Consider the following 25,302-nt stretch of genomic DNA (forward strand, 5'->3'; position numbering starts at 1 on the left):
TCTATATCCCTTCATGCCCTGACCAATGAAGAATATAACAAGGTCTGTCTTTAATATACATAACGACTTTGCTTCCACAGCTGCATGTGACACAGAATTCCATAAATTCCCCTTTCTCTGGAAAAATAGATTCCCCTTCATATGCGTTTTGAAAGAACGCCTCTATATTCTGAGGCTGTATTGTCTGGTCTTTGACTTTCCCACGACTGGAAACATCCTCTGGTCATCCACTCCATCAGGGCCCCTCTGTACTTGACAATTTTCAATTAGGTCAGAGCACTTACTTCTGTATTATAGTGAACACACTCTCAGAGCCATCAAACCCGTTCAATCCTGAAATGTTTTTCAACCACCTTAGAAGCCTTTGCTGCTTCAGCACATCCGTTCGAAGATAAGGGGCCCAAAATGCTCACAATACTCCAAGGAAGACATCCCATTTGCTGTATAAATTCTCACCATTAGATTGTTGCTTTTATATTCTAGTTCTCTTGAAATGAATGCTAATATAGCAGTTGCCTTCCTCACCACATATGCAGCCTGCAAGTTCACATTTTGCGCCTCGGTTCTTTTTCCATATTTTCTTTTCATTTAGAAAATAGTCAGCCTTTTCATTTCTTCCAGCAAATTTCACGAGTTATACATTTCCCGATACATAATTCCATTTGCCATATCTTTACCCATACTTCTCATCCCCCGAAGACCTTCTGCAGCCTATCTACTTCCTCAAAACTACCTGCCTCAACAACAATATTCATATCATCTGAAAACTGCAATAAAACTATCAATACCATCATCCATATCATTGGCATTAGACATAAAAATAAAGAGTCCCAACACAATCCCCTGTGGAATACCAAAGACACCGGCAGCTAACCATAAAATGTGACCTTTATATCTACACTTTGCATCTTGCTTTCTCCATGCTACATTATTTCCTGTAAATCCATGGGCTCCTAACTTGTTATGCAGCCTCATGTGTAGCACCTTGCCAAAGGCCTTTTAAAAATCCATAAACACAACATCAACGTTTCTCCTTTATCTATCCTGCATGCTAGTTCTACAAAGAGTTCTAATAATTTTGCGGGACAAGATTTTCTCCTGATGAACTATTCTGACTGCCGCCTATTTTATTACGCGTTTTCAATTACCCTGAAACCTCAACCTTAATAATGGACACAAACGTCTTCCCAACCACTGAGGCCAGCTAACAGTTCTATAGTTTCCTTTCTTCTGCTTCTCTCCTTTTTTGAAACATGGAGTGACTTTTGCAAAGTACCGGTCTTCCAGAATCTTGCCAGAGTCTGGTTATCGTTTAGTGATCATTACTAATGCCTCCATAATCCCTTCAACCATCTCTTTCTTCTTCTTTTCTTCCTCTGCAAGATATATTTCTTGTATGTCTTCCGAATTGCTTTCAGAAGTATCAGATCTTTATACTGTGCCGGCCGCCCTTCCAGTGTTATTTTCCAATTAAATCTGGCCATCTGATATCATGCTTCTGTAATTCCCTTTACTGCACTGGAATACTGATTCATCTGATCTTAACTCCCCCTTCTCAAATTTCAATTTAATTCGATCATATTATGATAATTTCTCCCAGAGATTCTTTTTCTTCAAGCTCTCTGTTAAACTCCAGTTCATCGCACAAAACACATTATTGAATATCTGATCACAAAGTGGGCTCAATTATGGCCAGCTCTAAATCTTCCTCACTGGACTCCAGCACAAACGTAATTTTTCCAATCTACCTGCATATTGAAATCACCCATGACCATGGTAACTTTATCCTTTTGTCATATATTTTCTACCTCGCCTTGAAATTTATAGGACACATCCTTATTACTTCTCTCAATGACTCATCAGGGTCATTTTAGCCTTGCAGATCTTTAGCTCTATCCACAATATGTTAACACCTTCCGATCCGATTCCAGCGCTTTCTAATGCTTGGTTTCCTATTTTATCATCAGAGCCACGTCGCCGTCTCTGCCCTCCTGCCTATCCATACAATATGTACCCTTGGACATTTAACTCCCAGCTATCATCTTCATTCATCTATAATTCTGCGATGCCTGCAATATCAGAATTGCCAATCTGAAATTATGCTGCAAGTCAATTTAACTGATTCTACATTCTGACCGCATTCAAATATGACACCTTCAGTGCTATATTTACCCTTCCCGATTTTGTCCGGCTTTTACGTTAGAGCTCATCTATTTTTCTACAATTTTGCCCTATCAACAGCCTCTTCTCACTACACATTGCCTCTATATGTAAACCATCATCAGCACTATCATCGGATTTTCGTCTCAATTTCCTGGCATTCAAATACACGTGGCTCAGGACACTATTTGCACCACGTTCAACTTTTTGATTGCTAATTTTGTCTGAGATCATGCCAACATCTCCGACCACAACAACTCCACTAACTGTTCTAATACTCAGGTTGTCACCCCAATGCAATTCTAATTTAAAGCCCACCATGCGTCATTAACTATCGCTCCCGCAGGATATTAACACCCTCTTGTTCAAGGTAAGCCGGCCCTTCTGTATAGGTCCGATTTTCTCTGGAAGAGATCACAGTGGTCAAAATATTACATGCCATCCTTCCAACACAAATTCATTAGCAACGTAATAAATTGTTTAATATTCCCAGTTCTGGCCTCACTTACACGTGGGACGGATAGCCTTCCTGAGATCACAAACCAAGAAGTCCTGCCCATTAACTGACCACCTAACTCACTGAAATCTCTATGTAGAATCTCGTAACCTGCCCTCCCTATGTCATTGGTACTAATATGAACCACCACTTGCGGTTGTTCGGCCTCCCACTTAAGAATGCTGAGGAGTCAATCGGAGATATCCCAGACTCGGCACCCGGGAGGCAATATACCACCCGGTATATTGGTGATTGGGAGTATCTATGGGTGGAGATTTAGAAAGAAGGAAAACTTAAAATAGGGTTCAATTGTAAGTTAGTGTTTCCTACTCGGCACAGACTAGAAGTCCGTAGGGAGCGTTTGTGTATGGGTGACTATATAGCCTTACTTTCCGAGAGAGAAATTAAGTCATCATTAATTCCATCGAGAAATAACACGAAATAATTTGCTTTCAATTAAAGGATCGAGGAGAGAGTATACTTAAATGCTAATGAATAATCAAAATTATGCAAAATCTATCAATATTCAGTTTACATAGTTATTAGCTTAATCAGAAATCTGAACAAAATTTGCAATACTTTCATTTTTTAAAAAATAAATAGCACACAAGTATTCGGCAAGTGAGATGAAATTCAAGAATACGTGGCAGATTAACATGCATCTGCGTCAAAAGAAACAGAAGCATTTTACTTCGATAATTTCCTTTGCCCTTCACTGCACCCTGAATTTCTCATGGTTTTCTTCCGTTATACGGCAGTAACGCATTAAATGTTTTACATAAAGTAAAATGAGAAAAAGAAAACAATTTTCCCATTAAAATTTGCACTATATGTTTAACTTGGATAGGAAAAGGAATGTCGAGTTCAAAATGTTATGAACAGCAAATTCTCTCATACTTGCAATGTAGCAAGAAAAATGCTTGGAGCTTTTCTCCGGCGGCACAAAAATACAAAATACAAATACCATTTAATTGAAGATACTAATCAAACTCATAGTATTACCGAATGATTTCAATAATGTAAAATATGAAAGTAATTTCCAAAAGCTGAGCCTAATGAACTAGATAATCTTGTTCACCTGATTGTGCAACATAGTGTTTTGAAAGAACTGATAATTGAGAGCGATAGGAATGAGTACCAGCGTTAAACAAGAGCAGCAGCTGTAACTTTGGTTGCTGCTCGCATTCACTGAACTATATGCTGTGAAATCTGACTGGTTTTTCCCAAGTGCGACCACTCTCCAACATCGATTAATAATTTACATAGAATATAAGAAGGCAGCAGCCGACTGTTTTCTAAAGCGAGAATTTTCGAGCCGAAGCAACTAATCTACCTTTTGCTGCAATTTTACAGTGAAGTATTTGACAGAAACTCAACAGGAACTCCATGTAATTAATAGAAGCACTTATACTGCATATGATAGAAATTAAAATTTGCTTCTAGAAAGGAAACAAAATCTGCAAATTCAATACCAAATTTCAACGTAGCATGTACGGCGTCATTTCTTGGAAACAAATCGGCCTATTCCTGATCTATTCAACCAGCGCGCTGCAAATTTTGAAGCACATGAAACATTGATTTCGTCGCGAAATTCGCAGGGAGACAGATATGTTCCTCTCCTTTTTGTCTACTATATCAACATTGATTTATCACAAAGTTGGAAGTGGAAGAGGAACTTTTATTTACTGTTTTACTTTCCATTTCACTCAATCTCCTGTAACAGTATTATGAAATTATGCGACATTGGACATTAATGATAATGAGCATATCAACAGACCATCTAATAATTTCAATTTTCTTAAAGAACTCACAATTCCAGATCTTCAACACCATCAGTGCCAAGATAGTCAACGGTAACCTCTCGGTAGTCATTTAGAGCTATCGGTCCTGTATGTTCAAAGATAGGCACACCAGTAACTGAATATTTGATCTGAAAGCAGGTTCTACGAGAATGTTTTTGAGTATGCAATATTTCTCTCTCAGCATCCAATAGTTTTTCTCTAAATTGACGCGTGAATTACAGTTTGTTGAAACGCACCAATGGGAAAGGACTTGTCCATTAATGGAACTGATGCGTTCATCTTCTGAGGAAACAATGAGCTGAGATAATCTGAAAAGGCAATGATACAATGACGCGGTATCTACATCCTAAAGAAAGCATTCAGTGGTAGAAGCTAACCGCCCAGGAGGAGGCTATTCAGATCATTGCAAAGACCATTTCTGATTCGGTGGGCTTTCTCGGAGACCACATTACATATCTCCCTCTTTCCCAATATCATGCAGTTGGAAACTTTGGCCATTTGGTCAGCGATCTTGTCCCGACTCCGAATTTCACAAAAAAATAACAAATCAATTTCGTTTTCTTGTCTGTTTTACCGATCAATATCGTTCGTTGTCACAACAAATCTATTAGGTTATTTCCATCAAAAAACACTAAAGACTTAAAACAAAATTATGTTTTATCTCTCGATGCTTCTCCAGTATTCATTTCCGGTTTTTTTTGCCAGAAATGTATGATAGTTTGATTATTGTGTGCTCTCAGTATCCCTCCTCTTCTTTTGATGATGCTCTAATTCTCAGGAATATTTATTTCAATGATATTCCCACTCGCTCATCCTGGCATTCATCCTAGTGAAAGCTCATCATCACCCCCACCACATCAACCCACGCCCCTCCCCCCCCCCACACACACACAAACACAACACACACCGTTCACAGAGTGAATCGTTCTTCCCATTTTCGTGTCGGATCAGAGAACCTGAAGCGTATAAAAACATTTTCCAAATTCTTGCGGTGGAGGGAGATAAACGAGCTTCCAATGTGATGTACAATGGCGAATAAGAGACAATATGCATCCGAGATGGGGAATCTGAACCGCTGGGAAGCTTGCTCGTAGTAAGCACTGGTTTAAAGTGAAAATATGGAAGACCCGCAGTATCGCGGCAGCCATTTTCATCGTGACGACTTGGAGGTGAATGTGCGGCTGCTGGGTTAAACAGTGCAGTCTGAATCTATCAAACTTCTGGAAAAGGACAAAAAACAACAGTGCAAACCGAAGTTAAGTTGCTTGTTTTCTTTGCTACAGTATTCCCTATGGGAAAGGATATTGGCGATTGTAGGGATAACTTACAGCGGACTGAAGCCCTTCAGCATGTATATATTAAGGAAGAGGATGTCCTGGAGCTTTTGGAAAGCATCATGTTCGATAAGTCCCTGGGACGAGACGGAATATATCCCAGGCAACTGCGGGAAGCGAGGGAGGAGACTACTGAGCCTCTGGCGATGATCTTTGCATCACCAATGTGGACGCGAGAAGTTCTGGAGGATTGCAGGGTTGCGGATGTTGTTCCCTCATTCAAGAAAGCGAGTAGATGTAGCCCAGGAAATTATAGACAGTGCGTCTTACTCGAGTGGTTGGTAAATTGATGGAGAAGATGCTGAGAGGCAGGATTTATGAAAATTTCGAGAGGTATAATAAGATTAGGTATAGTCGGCACGGGTTTATCAAATGCAGGTCTTGCGTTACGAGCCTGATTGAATGTTTTTGAGGATGTAACTAAGCACATTGATGCAAGTAGAGCCGTAGATGTCGTGCATATGGATTTCAGCAAAGCATTTGATAAGGTACCCCATTCTAGTCTCATTGAGAAAGTAAGGAGGCATGGGATCGATCCAAGGGGACGTTGCTTTGTGGATCCAGAAATGACTTGTCCACAGAAGGAAAAGCATGGTTAGAGACGGGTCATATTCTGCATGGAGGTCAGTGACCAGTAGTGTGTTTCAGGGAACCGTTCTGGAACGCTTCCTCTTTGATATTTTTATAAATGCCGTAGATGAGAAAGTGGAGAAATAGGTTAGTAAATTTGCTGATGAAATAAAGTTTGGGGCTGTTGTGGGTAGTGTGGAGGGCTGTCAGAAGATACAACGAGACATTGATAGAATGCAAAAATTGGCTGGGAAATGGCAGATGGATTTCAACCCACATAAGTGCGAAGCGGTTCATTTTGGTAGGCCAAATAAGATAGTAGAATATAGCAATAACCGTATGACTCTTGACAGTGTGTAGGATCAGAGGAATCATGGGGTCCGAGTCCACAGGACACTCAAAGCTGCTGCACAGGTTGACTCTGTGGTTAAGAAATCATACGGTGCATTGGTTTTCATCAATAGTGAGATTGAGTTTAAGAGCCAAGACGTAATGTTGCAACTATATCGGACCCTGGTCAGACCCCACTTCGAGCACCTGTACTGTGCTCAGTTCTTGTCGCCTCACTAAAGGAAGGATGTGGAAACCATATAAAGGGTGCAGAGGAGATTTACAAGGATGTTGCCTGAATTTGGGAGCATGCCTTATGAGAATAGGTTAAGTTAACTTGGCCTTTTCTCCTTGGAGCAACGGAGGATGCGATGTGACCTGATAGAATGTACAAGCTGATGAGAGGAATTGATCATATGGATAGTCAGAGGCTTTTCCTCAGGCCTGAGATGGCCAGCACGAGAGGCATAGTTTTAAGGTGCTTGGAAGTAGATACAGAGAACATGTCAGGGGTAAGGTTTTTTTTAATGCAGAGAGCGGTGAGTGCGTGGAATGGGCTGCCGGCGGCGATGGTGGAGGCAGAAACGGTAGACTCTATCAAGAGACGCCTGAATAGGTACATGAAATTAGAAAAGCAGAGGGCTATGAGCAACTCTGGGTAATTTCGAAGGTAAGGACATGTTCGGCACAGTTTTGTGGGCCGAATGGCCTGTATGTGTTAACGGTGTTCTTTGCTTCTATGTTAATTTCTTGCCTTCTTTTATTATTGGGTGAGCAGTGATACCATCCGATACAGTGCGGTTCCCCTGCCAGTAATGGAAAATCAGGGGACAGTCAATGGTCCCCACGACTCTGTCTGCAAGAGGTATCTACAGTTGCTGTTCCTGTGAGGAAGAATGACTGGCCTGGAGTAGCACTGAGTCCAGTAATCGTCATACAGGAGTTAGAGAATTTTGTAGGGAGACAGTCAGCCATATAGATGGGTAACCGAAAGGGAAGCATTGAATGAATCCCCAGGGCTACCCGGATATGAAAGTACCATTTAAGAGTTGAGTTGCGGTGTCTCCTCAGGAAAAAGAGTAGCAACAGCCTGAAGGAGCAATACAGTCTCTCACTGTTTAATCGTGGGGTGCTGAGGCGATAGGAAGTTCTTAAAGCAGAGGTACAGGAAGCTGTATCTGTGGTCCTAAAACAAAATCCAGATAGATATGTTTCCTCACTGATCCCAGGCTCAAGTACGTCCCTGAGCGGGCACAGGACATTCTGATGGAGTTGCTGTGTAGTAATTGGTCGTGCATCATTTGGCACAGAAGAATTTGTAGATCTTCAAACTGAATGTTGTGACTCAGGCAGAAGTTAAAAAATATGAACTCCGGGTTTGTCATTGAAAGCTTACTGCCTGTGGCATATACTGCTGAGGTATCTAATTGAAAGAGACTGCAGGTCATTGCATGTGTCAGCAGTTGGTGCAGTCGGGAGGCTTTAGAGATGTTGGTTTTTAGGTGATCTTCTGGGGCAGCTGCAACCCATGTAGAAAGATGCGATGCTGCACTAGAGAAAAGACACCGAAGCCCTTGTAGAAAGGTTCACGATTTGTCGCCGGGAGGGGTTAAACCGGATTAACAGACGGTGGGAACCTAAGTTGTACGTTAGATAGAGAAAGTGATAGAAGTATAAATGTTCTGAGAAGTATGTGTGAGAAGAAAACAAGCAGAGAGAGTTCAATTGACATGATGGGACTAAAATGGCGTTTATTCCAACTCAGTGAGAAATAGACAAAAGGCCGATGGACTTACAGTCTCGATTACTGCATTAAAATATGATCGTGTTTCAATGAGAAATAAGAGGTTGCGATTGGAACAGGACTGACTGCTCACCGGGATTCCACCAAGCCAAAAACGATATAAATTGAAGTAAAATGATAGGTGAGTTCTGTGTCTATCAAAGTATGTCACAGCTCTACTCAGAGCAGACAAACATTCACTGATGCAACAATGGGTAAGGATGAAAATTTGAATTCTTACTAGACCGATTATGTTATTGGCTCTTGGCAGAAAGTAAATCGAAGCATAGATAAAAATGGGAAATGAAATTGGACTGCCCCATTTAGGGATATAGGGGAAAACGTTAAAAAAGGAATAGAAATGCCAATAGCGTATAAACATGAACTTTACAATTTATGTTAAAAGAATCACAATCTATTTTACCATTGATTCAGAACAAGAGGCTGAACAGAGTGAAGGATTGACTGCTCAAGGATAAGAGAGGTAATTAGTACGTGAAACTAGACGATGTGGGAAAGTACTAAATAAGTAGTTAGGAGGATCAATGTTGTTTCCTTGATTAAGAGGGGGTAGGGGAAAATCCTGGAATTTATAAGCTTCGCTCTCATATTAACGCTTTGAACTATTGAAGTGGAGTTTAAATGTTAGGAATTGTCACAGTTTGGAAAAACACAGGATATAAGTAGCAACCACCATGTCTTTCTGTGGAAGAAGTCATCGCTTTAAAAACTGCTTGGATGATTGCAGATTGTGACCAAGTCGATTGATGGTGGTTCTGCTTGGATGTCGTCCACATGCAATCTATCAAGTATAAATGTACTTGCAAATATCCATTTTGCTGGGTTTATCCGGAAGACTAACGTACAGTTACATGATAGTTTAGAGTCTGAAACGGGTTGCACAACAATGGCATATTGTAGTGGTGGAAGGGATTATCTGGCTGGATATATGTATCCAGGTGTCTGCAAATTGTCTGTTGATTCAGATATATCTGTTTTTTTTTTATATTTTACTCGGAGAATCATAAAAATGTGGTGGAGGTGTGAAGATGGAACAATACCATCACTGATGCAACAGGATATGGATCATTAACACTTGCCGGCGGAAAATGGCAAATCAAGTTCCACTTGGGTGCGTGTGAGGTGAGGCAAGAGTATGGGAACGTAGTCCGACGATGATAAATGGTTAGGTGCACGATTGTAAACAGGGATCCTGGGGTTCAAGTCCATCCCATGCTGAAAGTGAAAAAATAAATTCAGTGGATGGAAAGGATAAAACATTGCACCCATAACAACATTACTAAGGCCACCGAGTATGAGTCAGGATTACATAGCGTAGCTGTGTAAAACATACGTTCGGCTGCACCTGGATACGACTTTCCATTGTCATCAACGATTTCTGAAACATATGGAAGTTTTGTTCATGGTGCAGAAGTCTATTAATCTGATGCTGCCGGGATTATACTGCCTTACTTGTAAGGACAGGCTAGACAACCTATGATTATTTCAAGGATAGACGTGATAAAAATTCATCAAATTATATGAGACATAGGTGAGGGACAGTGATTCGGGCGTGTTCATGACACAACGAAAATGGGTACTTACAAACATTGCCAGGTCTGCCGTGGAAGCAGATATGTTCGTTGCGTTTAGGAGACGTTCATCTATGTGCCTGAACAGGCAAGGGTTGGAGAAACTGGAAATGGGCAAGGAGAATGCATGAGCAGTACTTGATGTGGTGTTCCTCATAGACATGATGGGCGCAAGGGCTGTTCCTCTTCTGTACAGATTTATATTTGATGCAACTGCAATCTCTTCAAAGGTTAAAATATATTTACTTATATTTTTTTTTTCCACTTCAGCACGTAGAACCCTAAGATTTGTGGGAGGTTTCGGGGACACAAACACTAATCCAAAAAACGCAATACCAGCAATGAAATACTGCAACCAACAGGAAGGAAGAAAAACAATCAGCGTGCAAAAGACAACCAATTGTGCAAATGCAAAAGAAAATAATAATGATGATGACAAAAATAAGCAATACATTTTAATAACATCAAATGAAAAACCCTTGATCACACGTTGTTATAATGAGTTCATAGGCTGTGAGAGCAGTTCAGCGATTGGACGAGTGAGGTTGAGTGATGTTATCCTCTCTGATCCAACAGCCTGGTGGATAATGGAAAATAACTGTTCCTGATCCTGATGATATGTGTCCTGAGGCTCCTACAGCATATTTCCTAATGGCACCAACGTGAGGCGAGAATGGCCTGGACGGTGGATGTCCATGATGACGGAAGATGGTGCTCAGTGATGGTGAGAGCTTTAGCAGTATCGGTTCCAATACGGACTGGGCCGTACCGAGTATTTCATGCAGGATATTCCATACCAGGCCGTGATGCAATCAGACAATATACTCCTCGCTGAACATCTGTGGAAAATTTTCAAAGTTTTCGATATCATGCCGAATCTTCGGAAATATAGATGCTGTTGTGCTTCATCATAATAGATTTCCTCTGCTAGGCCCAGGACAGATCCTCTGAAATTATGACACTGAGGAATTTAAAGTTGCTAATCCTCTCAACCTCAGATCCCCCGATGTGGACTAACTCATAGACCTCCGGTTTCCTCCTCTTGAAATCAATAATTCTGCTGACATTGACAGGAGGTTGTTGTGGCACCACTCGGGCACATTTGTAATCTCCCTCCTATATGCACTGACATATCCCAATTATAGCGTTTTTCTATGCACTCGATGTCTTCTTTGTCGTCATCATTGTGTTTCTGTTTACGGACATGCTGACAGACAAGTGTCCCAAGATTGGTTTCTTTGCCTGTTTATGTACCTTCTCCTCGCCGTGCGTTCCTGAAGATCGTGGGAATTCCGTCTCTGGAAGGTGGTTGATAATCAACTTTTCAATGGAAGTTAGAACTGGGTAATACATACTCACATTCCTAGAAGCAATCGCAATAGAAACTGAAAAGAGAGATTATATAGAGCTTAAATGAAAGACACTGCAAGGTAAAAAGAAGAAAAAATCATGCATATAATTCTAGTAGCACTCAACAGACCACGCATAGACTATTGTGACTGTCACAAATGTCATGAATACGAAAGGTTACAAATAAGTGCTCTAATGAAAAGCGAGGTGTAAAGAGGAGAGTAAAGAGGCTTTCTGAATGTGGAGCACAACTCTCAAACTACAAAAGCAATACAATAATCTTCTAACTTTTTTAAAAGTTGAGCTGTGTTTACAACCTAAATTTCCTGAACTCAGTCCTGAATTAATTAAAAAACAGCCTGACATGCTCCGATTGAAGGGGTGGAAATGTGCAGATTCAACTGAAAGAGAGAAGAGCGATGCCAAACAGAACAGAAATTCGGGTTACTTGTTACGAAATTCAGTGTGCCACTTTCAATAAAACAATTTAAATTTCAAATTTATGCCTGATCACTTTTTGTATCAATTTTCACATCATCAATGTGAATCAGATCATTCTCGGTCAATTTAATATAACAATTTGAACTATCTTGCAGAAGTTATCCATTTGGAATGAGCTGTTTGCTTTTTTTTTCAGATTTTATACTCGAGTTTACTCTGCTCTGCTGTGAGCAGAGATTATTGCGTTTCTAAGTCTTTCCACACTAATTAATTTTGCCAGAAAGTTGACTCTCGGAACTACTTCAAAGAAAGACAAATGTACTTATTTTGTGTATTCATGGTCATTTGCCAAGGATTTTAGGAAATCCAATGACCCACAGTCTTCCTTTACAGTATTAAAAGGTTTTCACTATATGATAGCTGAGTATTGTCTTCCTTACCAACTATTTGCAAGGAATAATTGAGGCAGTAATAATTGAGCATTGTGTCTTTTTTTTTCCATTTCATTCGCTGTATACAGAGACTGCTGCAGCATTCTGCAGCAGCACAGCAACGTCTCTGCAAAACCGTTTATCTCTTGAGGTGGCAGGAAACACCTGCTATGGGGGATTTTATTTTTCTTCTCCTCTGAAGTATTGAAATGCCGAATCTAAATTTGGTAGCAGACTGAATTCTGACTCAAAAAAAGTTTACGGGTCCATTTTTTGGTCCTGTTACTTAACACAAGAAGCCATTGCTAATATGTATATTTTTTGTGAACAGAATGGTAGGATGCAAATACTGACATCCTTCAAATTAAAAGTTGATTAATAACCCGTTTCATTCCAAATCCGCGGTCCTTAACATATATGTCAACATCCTTTCGTATGATTTCACAGAAGAAGGGAATAGGTATACACACGACAATATTAACAGTGACATTTGATTCATATTATGAACCCATACTGAATGTTTCCAGTCTTTCCTATGTAGAATTACTGAGCAGTTAGTGCTCCCTCGTAATTAGTAGTCAGTCTAGAGCCTGAAATGTTGCTCTTCTTTGAAAGTAGGACATTTTAACCTATGTTGTGTCTGTGGTTAAATGTCTTGGATTGAGGCCATAGAACTGGAAAATTGTATTATATTTCTATCCCTTCAGCTGGGTCATTTTAATACTGGTTATTATGCAAAGGTAGACTGAAAATTAATACTCCGCAAAGAAAATCTTGCACCACAATGATGTTAGTGATACCCATATGAATCGCCGATGTCCAAAATCCATAATCTTTCCGTTTTTTGGGCGACTTTGACTCAGGATGCTTTCGTGAATCTGAAAGGTAGATTTCAAAGCAACAGCTAGTAAGCGTTGCGCAATTAAACTGATTAAGAACCCACGCTTGCTGTCTTAATCCAGCAACAAACATCAATACAAATTGTTTTTACTTTAGAATCTACGTAAAGCATTTGAGGCCGCATGCGGATGTCTAAAAGTTGCTACATAAATAAAGTTATTATTGTTCTATTATTATTTCTGCTGTATTTTTTTTCTCACTCACGCTGGTAAAAACTCGGATACTGGCTTTGCCAAGCACAGTCACGTTTCAAAGGTTATGAACCTTCCGACTGTATTTTTTTTGTGTGTGTGATTTGATATTGTTGCTTTCCAGAAATTCACATAGATATTGCAGCTTTGGTTTATTGTGTAATGATTTTGGGATCATATCAGTTGTAGGTATTACTCTTGGGACGATGTATAACCTGTTCATGTTCCATAATCTTTAAAATTCCTCTTGTAATTTAGCGCATTTATGGTGTATTTCACTTATTGATTTCTGTAAGTTTTGTGTGTTTGGAATGGCTCTATGTATTATATTAATTGTTCTGAAGTACTGGCCTAGCCAGGTGCACTAGTTTGTCAATTGTTAGGAACTTTCATGCTATTCTACATTTCTACTGTGTTTCGTATTGTGGCTTTCTGAAGATTTACATAGATATTACTGTGAAACTGTTGATGAGGTGTTCCTGCCATATCCATCTAACTTCTCAAGCTCTGATTTTTTCAATGATTTTAAATTCCCTGCCCCACACCGCTTTATTTTCACTATGGATGTCCAGTCCCTATATACCTCCATCCCCCACCTAGAAGGTCTAAAAGCTCTCCGCTTCTTCTTTAGATTCCAGGCCTAACCAGTTCCCCTCTACCACCACTCTACTCCGACTAGCGGAATTAGTCCTTACTCTTAATAAATTCTCCCTTGACTCCTCCCACTTCCTCCAAACTAAAGGTGTAGTCATGGGCACCCGTATGGGTCCCAGCTATGCCTGCCTTTTCCTTCGCTCTGTGGAACAATCCATGTTCCAAACCTCTACTTGCATCTGTCCCCCACTTTTCTTTCGCGACCTCGACGACTACATTGGCGCTGCTTCCTGCACGCATGCTGAGCTCGTTGACTTCATTAACTTTGCCTCCAACTTTCACCCTGCCCTCAAGTTTACCTGGTCCATTTCCTCCCCTTTTCTGATATTTCTGTCTCTACCTCTGGAGACAGCTTATCCACTGATGTCTACTATAAGCCTATCTACTCTCACTGCTACCAGGACTATTCCTCTTCCCACCCTGTCTCTTGCAAAGCATGCCATCCCCTTCTTGCAATTCCTCCGTCTCCGCCGCATATGCTCACGGAATGAGGCTTTCATTCCGGGACGAAGGAGATGCCCTTTTTGTTTTTAAAGAAAGGGTCTTCGCTTCCTCCACGATCAACTCTGCTCCCAAATGCATCTCTCCCGTTTCACACACACCTGCACTCATTCCATCGTCCTGCCAGGCCGATAGGAATAGGGTTCCCCTTGTCCTCACCTACCACCCCACCATTCTCCGGGTCCAACATACAAATCTCTGTAATTTACGCCGTCTGCAACAGGACCGACCACTAAGCACATCTTTTTGTACCCCCACACCCCTACCGCTTCTGCAATAAGCATAATCAGTCCATACTCCCGCAATACATGCTAGTTTAGTATAGGACCTCATCTCTGGAAAAAAAAAGCGAGAAATATCAGGCAGACAAACTGAATGATCTTTTTGTCATTTTTGTACCTACTGATAAGTAGAGGATGTATTGCATCTTCTGACACCTGTCCGGGCCACTCTTTAAGCTCGGATGTGGTCTTTCGGAATTACAGCATCAGAAGTAGGTGCCAATTTTTTCCTTCCCACTGGCCGAAGGAGGAAAAGACAGAATCAAGGGCTTTGGAGTTTTCTTTGTAGCGCAGCAGGGAAAGTGGGGACTTAATAGAAATGTACAATATCAATTTTATATAGAATGGGTGGCCAGAGACTTTCCAGAGTCACAATGCTAAGGAAGCGTAATTTAAAAGTGGTTGCAGAAATGTATAGCGTGAATGCCAGATTTATTTTTTTAGACAGGGAATGGGGGTGTGTGCGTGCGTGGAACAACCCCCACTAGGGGTGATGATAGAGGCAGAAGGACTGGGGACATTTCCGAAACTCTTAAATAGGCACATGGATAATACAATAAACGATGGTTGTGCAGGAGAGAAGGGTTATATTGATCTTAGAGTTAAGTTAAAAGCTCGGCAATACATCGTAGGCCGAAAGAACTGTGCGATGTTGTAATCTTCTCTGCTCCGTGTATAGGTACTGCACTATGTTCATACTCACCCAATTTAAATTTGGCTCTACACTTCATATTGTCTCTCATCACTCATTCAATCAAATGAACATATATGTGTTTATGTTCAATAAAAGTAATGGAAAGTAACACTGTGAATAGTACAATGCAGCCAGGTTCTTTATCTGGTTGTACCGATATCATGTGCTTCCACTGCATAAATTTTAATAATGTACTTCTACCCCATCTTCAACCTGGTTCTTTTGAAAGTATTAAAAAGATAAAGACCATTGCTTCAAATGTTAGGCTATGCACGTGACTAGAACAGTACCTTGCATGCTTTACATATAGTACACTTTACCGACTTATTGGTGCTATATTTCATAATCTTCAGTATATTTTTTCTTTCTATTTAAGCAGGATATTTCAGTGTTCAGCATCATATTCCACAGGCAACGTGTTTACCACTCTGTAGCCAGTATATAGTTTCCTGCCACAATGGTTTGCTGGGAACGGACCCAAATGCGAGACGCAGACACAGAAGAAAAAGGAACAGGACTTGACTAGAGTGGGACGTGACAGGATTCAGGCAAGGAGCAGGGACAAGAATGCAGACTTGGGTGAGGGAAAGCGGGACCGGGACTAGGAGCAATGGACTAGGAGACAAGGCTTGGACTCAAAGTCCCAGACTGGACAAGACCCAGAACCTGCGTCTTGCCTCGGGCTCGGACCCTGGAACCAAGCAAGGACATGACATGACTTCCAGACAGGATGTGGCTGTGGTCTAGAGCCCTGAGCTTGGAGACAGGCTGGGGTCTTAGCTCTTGAAGCTAGAGGCTGGGGTCTTGGGTCTTGAGCTTGGCTTGGGATCCTCGAGGCTTGGGGTCTTGGGTCTTGAGCATGGTTTGGGATCCTCGAGGCTTGGGGTATTGGATCTTGAGCTTGGCTTGGGATCCTCGAGGCTTGGGTTCTTGAGCCTTGAGCTTGTCTGCGGGATCCTCGAGGCTTGGGTTCTTGAGTCTTGAGCTTTGCTGCGGGATCCTCGAGGCTAGGGTTCTTGAAGCTCAGAGACAGACTGGGAACTGAACATCAACATAGAGCCAGGACGTATCCTTCAACAAGCCGGGACTCATCTTTAACACGACACTAACATAAGAGAGGACAGAACATAACAGAGCCGGGACTTATCCTAAGACAAGCCGGGACTCAACTTCGTCTCCACACTAAGTTGGGACAGGTCTCTCCGTCAGGTAACGGCAGAACGGCCAGACTTACCCAACAGTGGCAAGGACAAGACAAGGCAGGTCCCCCCGCAGGGCAACGGCAAAACAGCCTGCCTTACCCCACAGAGGTGAGGACAAGAAGAGACAAAAAACAAAGAACGACAGACAGATCCATCTCTGCTTCAGGGTTGCGCCGAGTTGCAGTTACAGCCAGCAACCTCCGCTGGCTACTGAAACAGCCGGATTCCCACCTAGCTCGGAGTGGCTGAGGGCCACTCAGCTGGCCCGGGAAAAAGCCGAATCCATACCGCAAATACTACTCCAACAAGTGGCAACAAGGCTCCATAAAGCGGTGGTCCTACAACCAGGTCTAGAGATCACAATGGTTTCACGAACCATCCATCAGCAAGTTGCTCCAAGGGGGGCTGACAAGACAAACCAGCAGCCCACACTCAAGCCCAGGGCTACCAATCCACCCTTGTACTTCTTCATCCAGGTAATTTATAAAAATCACAGACAGGAGGGTTCTCTGAACAGATCCCTGCGGAACGCCTCGGAACTGCTCCCCGACCTCCATGCACAATACGAACCATCTCACACCAACACTTTGCCTTCTGTGGGAAAGCCAATCCTGAATCCACAAAGCAAAGTCTACTTGGATCCCATGTCTCCTTACTTTCTGAAGGAGATTTGTATGTGGAACCTTATCAAATGCCTTACTGAAATCCTTATACACTACATCCACTGCTCTACCTTCATCAATGTGTTTTGTTACATCCTCAAAATAATTCATTCAGGCTCATAAGGCACAACGTGCCCTTTATAAGGCCATGCTGACTATGTCACAAGTGCGGAGCATGGGTGGACATAAATGCAGAACACAACGCGTTTTGAAGCGTTAACAAAATAGATTTTATTAACAGTTACAAGAAAAGCCGGGAAACAAGAATAGTTCAGAGAGATATCATTGAGTGAGCAAAGCAGAAACACGAGGAAATCTGCAGATTCTGGAATTTCAATCAACGCACGTAAAAGTTGCTGGTGAACGCAGCAGGCCTGTCAGCATCTATATGAAGAGGTACACTCGACGTTTCGGGCCGAGACCCTTTGTCAGGACAAACTGAACGAAGAGCTAGTAAGAGATTTGAATGTCAGAGGGGGAGGGAGAGAACCGAAATGATAGGAGAAGATAGGAGGGGGAGGGATGGAGCTTAGGGCTGAACAGTTAATTGACAAAAGGGATCTGAGAGGATCATGGGACGTGAAGCCTAAGGAGAAACAAATGGGGAGGGGTAAAGTCCGGGGGATGGGCAAGGAGTATAGTGAGAGGTAGAGAGGGAGAAAAAGAGAGAGAGAAAAAAAATAGTATATAATAAATAAATAAATAACGGATGGGATACGACCTCAAGAAATGACACGAATTGACACGAAATGGCTCCAATGGGGTACGGATGTCTAGTATAAGCCTACGACTCTCACAGCTATCTGGACTATCCCTCTTCTCCTCACCCTGTCTCTTGCAAAAATGACATCCCCTTCTGACAAATCCTTCGTCTCCGCCGAATCTGCTCTCAGTATGAGGCTTTTCATTCCAGGACGAAAGAGATGTCCTCCTTTTTTAAAGAAAGGGTCATCGCTTCCTCAACCATCAACTCTGCTCTCAAACGCATCTCTCCCATTTCAGGCACATCTGCTCTCACCACATCCTCCCGTCAGCAGAGCAGATGACATCGGCGGCATTCCCATGTGAACAGCTCATTTGCCTCTATCCGGAAACCGGACACGCAGCTAATAACGACTCGTTCCCCAGACAACGGTAATTCTCCTTCCACAAATACCCGTATACACATCTGGGAGTTGCATTTACTGCACCACACTTCAGTTGTTCACAAATCACACCAACATCTTCCAAAATGAAGTACTCATCAAAATGTGTCCCCTACTGGTCTCCTTGCTGAGCTTCCAACTGTCCAGAACATCTGTTCATTCCACCAAAAAGTCATTATTCATACTTCCCTCTTTCCGAAATAATTGAAGATAGTCAATTTCTCTCAATATCAAAATAGAGGAAGCTGTTAAATGGAAGAAATTGTGTCATATATGCGTTTATGTTCAATAAAAGTAATGAAAAGTAACATTGTGAATAGTACAATGCAGCCAGGTTCTTTATATGGTTGGACCGATATCATGTGCTTCCACTGCATAAATTTTAATAATGTACTTCTACCCCATCTTCAACCTGGTTCTTTTGAAAGTATTAAAAAGATGAAGACCATTGCTTCAAATGTTAGGCTATGCACGTGACTAGAACAGTACCTTGCATGCTTTTCATATAGTACACTTTACCGACTTATTGGTGCTATATTTCATAATCTTCAGTATATTTTTTCTTTCTATTTAAGCAGGAAATTTCAGTGTTCAGCATAATGTTACACAGGCAACGTGTTTACCACTCTGTAGCCAGTATGTAGTTTCCTGCCACAATGGTGTGCTGGGAACGGACCCAAATGCGAGACGCAGACACAGAAGAAAAAGGAACAGGACTTGACTAAAGAGGGACGTGACAGGATTCAGGCAAGGAGCAGGGACAAGAATGCAGACTTGGGCTAGGGAAAGCGGGACCGGGACTAGGAGACAAGGCTTGGACTCCGAGTCCCAGACTGGACAAGGACCCAGAACCTGGGTCTTGCCTCGGGCTCGGACCCCGGAACCAAGCAAGGACATGACATGGCTTCCAGACAGGATGTGGCTGTGGTCTAGAGCCCTGAGCTTGGAGACAGGCTGGGGTCTTAGCTCTTGAAGCTAGAGGCTGGGGTCTTGGGTCTTGAGCTTGGCTTGGGATCCTCGAGGCTTGGGTTCTTGAGTCTTGAGCTTGTCTGCGGGATCCTCGAGGCTTGGGTTCTTGAGTCTTGTGCTTTGCTGCGGGATCCTCGAGGCTAGGGTTCTTGAAGCTCAGAGACTGACTGGGAACTGAACATCAACATAGAGCCAGGACGTATCCTTCAACAAGCCGGGACTCATCTTTAACACGACACTAACATAAGACAGGACAGAACATAACATAGAGCCGGGACTTATCCTAAGACAAGCCGGGACTCAACTTCGTCTCCACACCAAGTTGGGACAGGTCTCTCCGTCAGGTAACGGCAGAACGGCCGGACTTACCCAACAGTGGCAAGGACAAGACAAGGCAGGTCCCCCCACAGGGCAACGGCAAAACAGCCTGACTTACCCCACAGAGGTGAGGACAAGAAGAGACAAAAAACAAAGAACGACAGACGGATCCATCTCTGCTTCAGGGTTGCGCCGAGTTGCAGTTACAGCCAGCAACCTCCGCTGGCCACTGAAACAGCCGGATCCCCACCTAGCTCGGAGTGGCTGAGGGCCACTCAGCTGGCCCGGGAAACAACCGAATCCATACCGCAAATATTACTCCAACAAGTGGCAACAAGGCTCCATGAAGCGGTGGTCCTACAACCAGGTCTAGAGATCACAATGGTTTCACGAACGATCCATCAGCAAGTTGCTCCAAGGGGGGCTGACAAGACAAACCAGGAGCCCACACTCAAGCCCAGGGCTACTTATATTGCAAGCCCAAAGATGGGAATCAGGTGCCTATGATTAACTCAAACAAGGGACAGCTGGAAGACCCGGAGTACCGAGTCCACGGACCGGACCGTGAACCGGAATGCGGTCTTCACGGACCAGACCATGACAGTTTCCATTAATCCCTTTGTATGTTAACACGTTTAACATACAAAGGGATTACCCACAAAAAATAATGGGTAAAGCGCAATCCATCATAAGTAAAGCCCTTCCCACCGTTGAGCACGACATAAGGCACTATCACATGACATTTATTGCATATTTTATTATTATTATTATTATTATTATTTTTAGTAGTAGTAGTAGTATTGTTGCTGTAGTTGCTGGTGTTGTTGCTGTTGTTTTTGTTGTACTTACTCTGAAGGTCCGCAAGAAAATTAATGTCAGGATTGTAATCATGATAATTTGTACTTCCACAATAATTTTCTTTGAAATTCCAGCTTTGAAATTTCATTTTCATGTTTTCACTTCGACTGGAAATGTTTCCTTAAGTCCTATCTGAAGCCATAATTGTGGACCGTGATGGTGAATAGTTGATTATCAGGGATGATGATTGTACTACCCGTCAATGTGAAAAATAAACCATAATATTGTGTGAACGTGATAACAGCCACAAACCCAAAGCCAGCTCCTTCATGTGTATGAATATATCCATTAAAGTTACGTTTGTTCAGCATGATAGCTTCTCGAGAACTATTTTGGAAGCAGTATATTTTTACTTCCACAATTACCATGAGTGCTGGTTCTGCAATATTGTGGAAAAGCGACGTGGTTAGCACAACGTCTTACAGTACCAGCAAAAAAAGTCCAATTCCTGCCACTGTCTGTAAGGAGCTTGCAATTTCTCCCCTTGACAACTCGGTTGATCCGTTTTCCTTCCACAGTCCAACAACGTAAAAGGTCTGCAGCCAACTGGTGTTTGAAAATTGACCCGTGGTTAGTAGAGGGTTAAGTCTGGGTATTGCTTTGCGGCGAGGCTCGAAGGGCTAGGTTGTATCTCAATAAATAAATACGTATATTTCGAAAGCATCGATTCAAATTTCTTATTACTGCACACTGTTGGCAGTTTCCCGGACATTCTAGCATGATACATCGATTTTACATGCTGTTTTTTTTAGCTCTGTTTGCTTTTTTTTCACAGTTTCAATTTCATCATTGTCCTTGCTTATTGCAGCAACTTACAATGTTCCAATTTCGCTCTTCCTCAATTGCAATTCTTGTGTATTTGTTTATACAGGCTCAAGTTTTCCCTAGTATATTACTTTATTATTTCTTACGAATTCTTTCATTGAATATATATTTTAGCAACTTCATGGTTATTGCTTTATATCCAGCATTTATTTTCCACTATCAGATCGTACCAACTTCACAGCTTATCTTATTCTCATAATAGAACATTGCTTCCATTTTAAAATATAGTGCCTTGGAAAACTACTTAGGCCTCAGGACTATTTTCACATTTTACGGTGTCATTTTCTCAATTTAAAATACATAGAACATATAATAGTACAGCACAGTACAGGCCCTGCCGCCCACAGTGTTCTGCCGACCCTCAAACCCTGCCTCCCATATAACCCCCCACTCTAAATTCCTCCATATACCTGTCTAGTTGTGTCTTAAATTTCACTAGTGTGTCTGCCTCCACCACTGACTTAGGTAGTGTGCTCCACGCACCAACCACTCTGAGTAAAGAAAACCTTCCTTTAATATCCCCGTTAGACTTCCCACACCTTACGAAAAAGCCATGTCCCCTTGTATTGAGCAGAGGTGCACTGCAGAAGAGGCACTGGCTATCGATTCTACCTATTCCTCTTAATATCTTGTATGCCTCTATCATATCTCCTCTCTTGCTCCTTCTCTCCAAAGAGTAAAACCCTTAAATTCTGATCATAGAAACATAGAAACATAGAGAATAGGTGCAGGAGTAGGCCATTCTGCCCTTCGAGCCTGCACCGCCATTCAGTATGATCATGGCTGATCATGCAACTCAGAACCGTGTACCAGCCTTCCCTCCATACCCCCTGATCCCTTTAGCCACAAGGGCCATATCTAACTCCCTCTTAAATATAGCCAATGAACTGGCCTCAACTGTTTCCTGTGGCAGAGAATTCCACAGATTCACCACTCTCAGTCTGAAGAAGTTTTTCCTAATATCATTCCTAAAAGGCTTCCCCTTTATCCTCAAACTGTGACCCCTCGTTCTGGACTTCGCCAACATCGGGAACAATCTTCCTGCATCTAGCCTGTCCAATCTCTTCAGGATTTTATACGTTTCAATCAGATCTCCCCTCAATCTTCTAAATTCCAACGAGTATAAGCCTAGTCGATCCAGTCTTTCATCATATGAAAGTCCTGCCATCCCAGAAATCAATCTGGTGAACTTTCTTTGTACTCCCTCTATGGCAAGGATGTCTTTCCTCAGATTAGGGGACCAAAACTGCACACAATACTCCAGGTGTGGTCTCACCAAGGCCTTGTACAACTGCAGTAGTACCTCCCTGCTCCTGTACTCGAATCCTCCTGCTATAAATGCCAGCATACCATTCACCTTTTTCACCGCCTGCTGTACCTGCATGCCCAATTTCAATGACTGGTGTATAATGACACCCAGGTCTCGTTGCACCTCCCCTTTTCCTAATCGGCCACCATTCATCCAACCACTCTGGTTGGAGGAACAACACCATATATTCCGTCTGGGTAGCCTCCAACCTGATGGCATGAACATCGACTTCTCTAACTTCCGCTAATGCCCCACCTCACCCTCGTACCCCATCTGGTACTTATTTTTATACACACTTTCTTTCTCTCACTCTCCTTTTTTTCCCTCTGTTCCTCTGAATATACCCCTTGCCCATCCTCTGGGTTCCCCCCCCCCTTGTCTTTCTTCCCGGTCCTCCTGTCCCATGATCCTCTCGTATCCCTTTTGCCAATCACCTGTTCAGCTCTTGGCTCCATCCCTCCCCATCCTGTCTTCTCCTATCATTTTGGATCTCCCCCTCCCCCTCCCACTTTGAAATCTCGTACACACTCTTCCTTCAGTTCGTTCTGACGAAGGGTCTCGGCCTGAAACGTCGACTGCACCTCTTCCTAGAGATGCTGCCTGGCCTTCTCCATTCAGCAGCCACTTTGATGTGTGTTACCATTCAGATAATAATCTGTTTTCCTGTTTTTGCCACCAAAGTGGATAACTTCACATTTATCCACATTAAATTGCATCTGCCATGAATTTGCCCATTCACCCAACCTATCCAAGTCACCCTGCATCCATACTCTCTAAATCAGGCAGCATCCTGTTAAATCTCCTCTGTACCCTTTCCAATGCTTTCACATCCTTCCCATAGCGAGGCGACCAGAACTGCAGACAGTGCTCCATGTGCGGCCTAACCAGAGTTTTACAGAGCTGCATCATTACCTCGCGACTCTTAAACACTATCCCTCGACTTATGAAAGCTGACAACCATAAGCTTTCTTAACTAACCGATCTATCTGTGAGTCAACATTCAGGGATCTGTGGACATGTTTCCCAGGTTCCACCTACTCCTCCACACTACCAAGTATCCTGCCACTTACTTTGTACTGTGCATTGGAATTTGTCCTTCCGAGCTGTACAACCTCACACTTCTCCGGGTTGAACACCATCTGCCACTTCTCAGCCCATTTCTGCAACATATCAATGTCTCTCTGCAATCTTCGACAATCCTCTACACTATATACAACAGCACCAACCTTTGTGTCGTCTGCAAACTTGCCAACCCACCCTTCTACCCCCACATCCAGGTCGTTAATAAAAATCACGAAAAGTAGAGGGCCCAGATCCGATCCTTCTGGAACACCAATAGTCACAACATTCCAATCCGAATACATTCCCTCCACCACCACCCTCTGCCTTCTGCATGCAAGCCAATTCTCAATCCACCTGGCCAAACTTCCCTGGATCCCATGCCTTCTGACTTTCTGAATAAGCCTACCTTGTGGAACCTTCGCAAATACCTTACTAAAATCCATATAGATCACATCCACTGCACTACCCTCATCTATATGCCTGGTCACCTACTCAAAGAATTCTATCAGGCTTGTTAGACACGATCTGCCTTTCACAAAGCCATGCTTTGACTGTCCCTGATCAGACCATGATTCTCTAAATGCCCATAGATTCTATCTCTAAGAATCCTTTCCAACAGGTTTCCCACCATAGACGTAAGGCTCACTGGTCTATAATTACCCGGACTATCCCTACTACCATTTTTGAACAAGGGGACAACATTTGCCTCCCTCCAATCCTGCGGTACCATTCCCGTAGATAACGAGAACATAAAGATCCTAGCCAGAGGCTCAGCAATCTCTTCCCTCGCCTCGTGGAGCAGCCTGGGGAATATTCCGTCAGGTCCCAGGGATTTATCTGTCCTAATGTATTTAATAACTCCAACACCTCCTCTGCCTCAAAATAAACATGCTCCAGAACATCAACCTCACCCGTATTGTCCTCACCGTCATCAAGTTCCCTCGCATTGGTGAATACCGAAGAGAAGTATTCATTGAGGACAGAGCTCACGTCCACAAACTCGAGGCACATCTTCATACCTTTATCTCTAATCGGTCCTACCTTCACTCCTGTCATCCTTTTGTTCTTCACATAACTGAAGAATGCCTTGGAGTTTTCCTTTACCCTGCTCGCCAAGGCCATCTCATGCCCCCTTCTTGTTCTTCTCAGCCCTTTCCTAAGCTCCTTTTCTGCTACCCTATATTCTTCAATAGAACCATCTGACTCTTGCCTCCTAAACCTCATTTATGCTGCGTTCTTCCACCTGACTAGATTTTCCATCTCAATTGTCACCCATGCTTTCTTCACCCTACCATTCTGTATTTTCCTCACCGGGACAAATTCCTCCCTAACATCCTGCAAAAGATCTCTAAACATCGACCACATGCCCATAGTACATTTCCCTGCAAAAACAGCATCCCAATTCACACCCGCAAATTCTATCTTATAGCCTCATTATTTGC

The 25,302-nt window shown here is 42.6% G+C and overlaps 1 protein-coding gene across 1 annotated transcript in view; it reads right to left on the reverse strand.

Moving 5' to 3' along the window:
- The window catches only part of LOC140201802 (scavenger receptor cysteine-rich domain-containing protein DMBT1-like), a 43,036-nt gene extending 38,522 nt beyond the window's left edge, over positions 1-4,514 (reverse strand). The window contains exon 1 of the mRNA XM_072266489.1: positions 4,468-4,514. Within this exon, the coding sequence (XP_072122590.1) occupies positions 4,468-4,489 (22 nt within the window). The 5' untranslated portion in view covers positions 4,490-4,514. The remainder of the gene's footprint in view (positions 1-4,467) is intronic.
- Positions 4,515-25,302: the final 20,788 nt, after the last annotated feature.

This window comes from Mobula birostris, chromosome 8 (assembly GCF_030028105.1).
Source record: "Mobula birostris isolate sMobBir1 chromosome 8, sMobBir1.hap1, whole genome shotgun sequence".
Taxonomy (NCBI): domain Eukaryota; kingdom Metazoa; phylum Chordata; class Chondrichthyes; order Myliobatiformes; family Myliobatidae; genus Mobula; species Mobula birostris.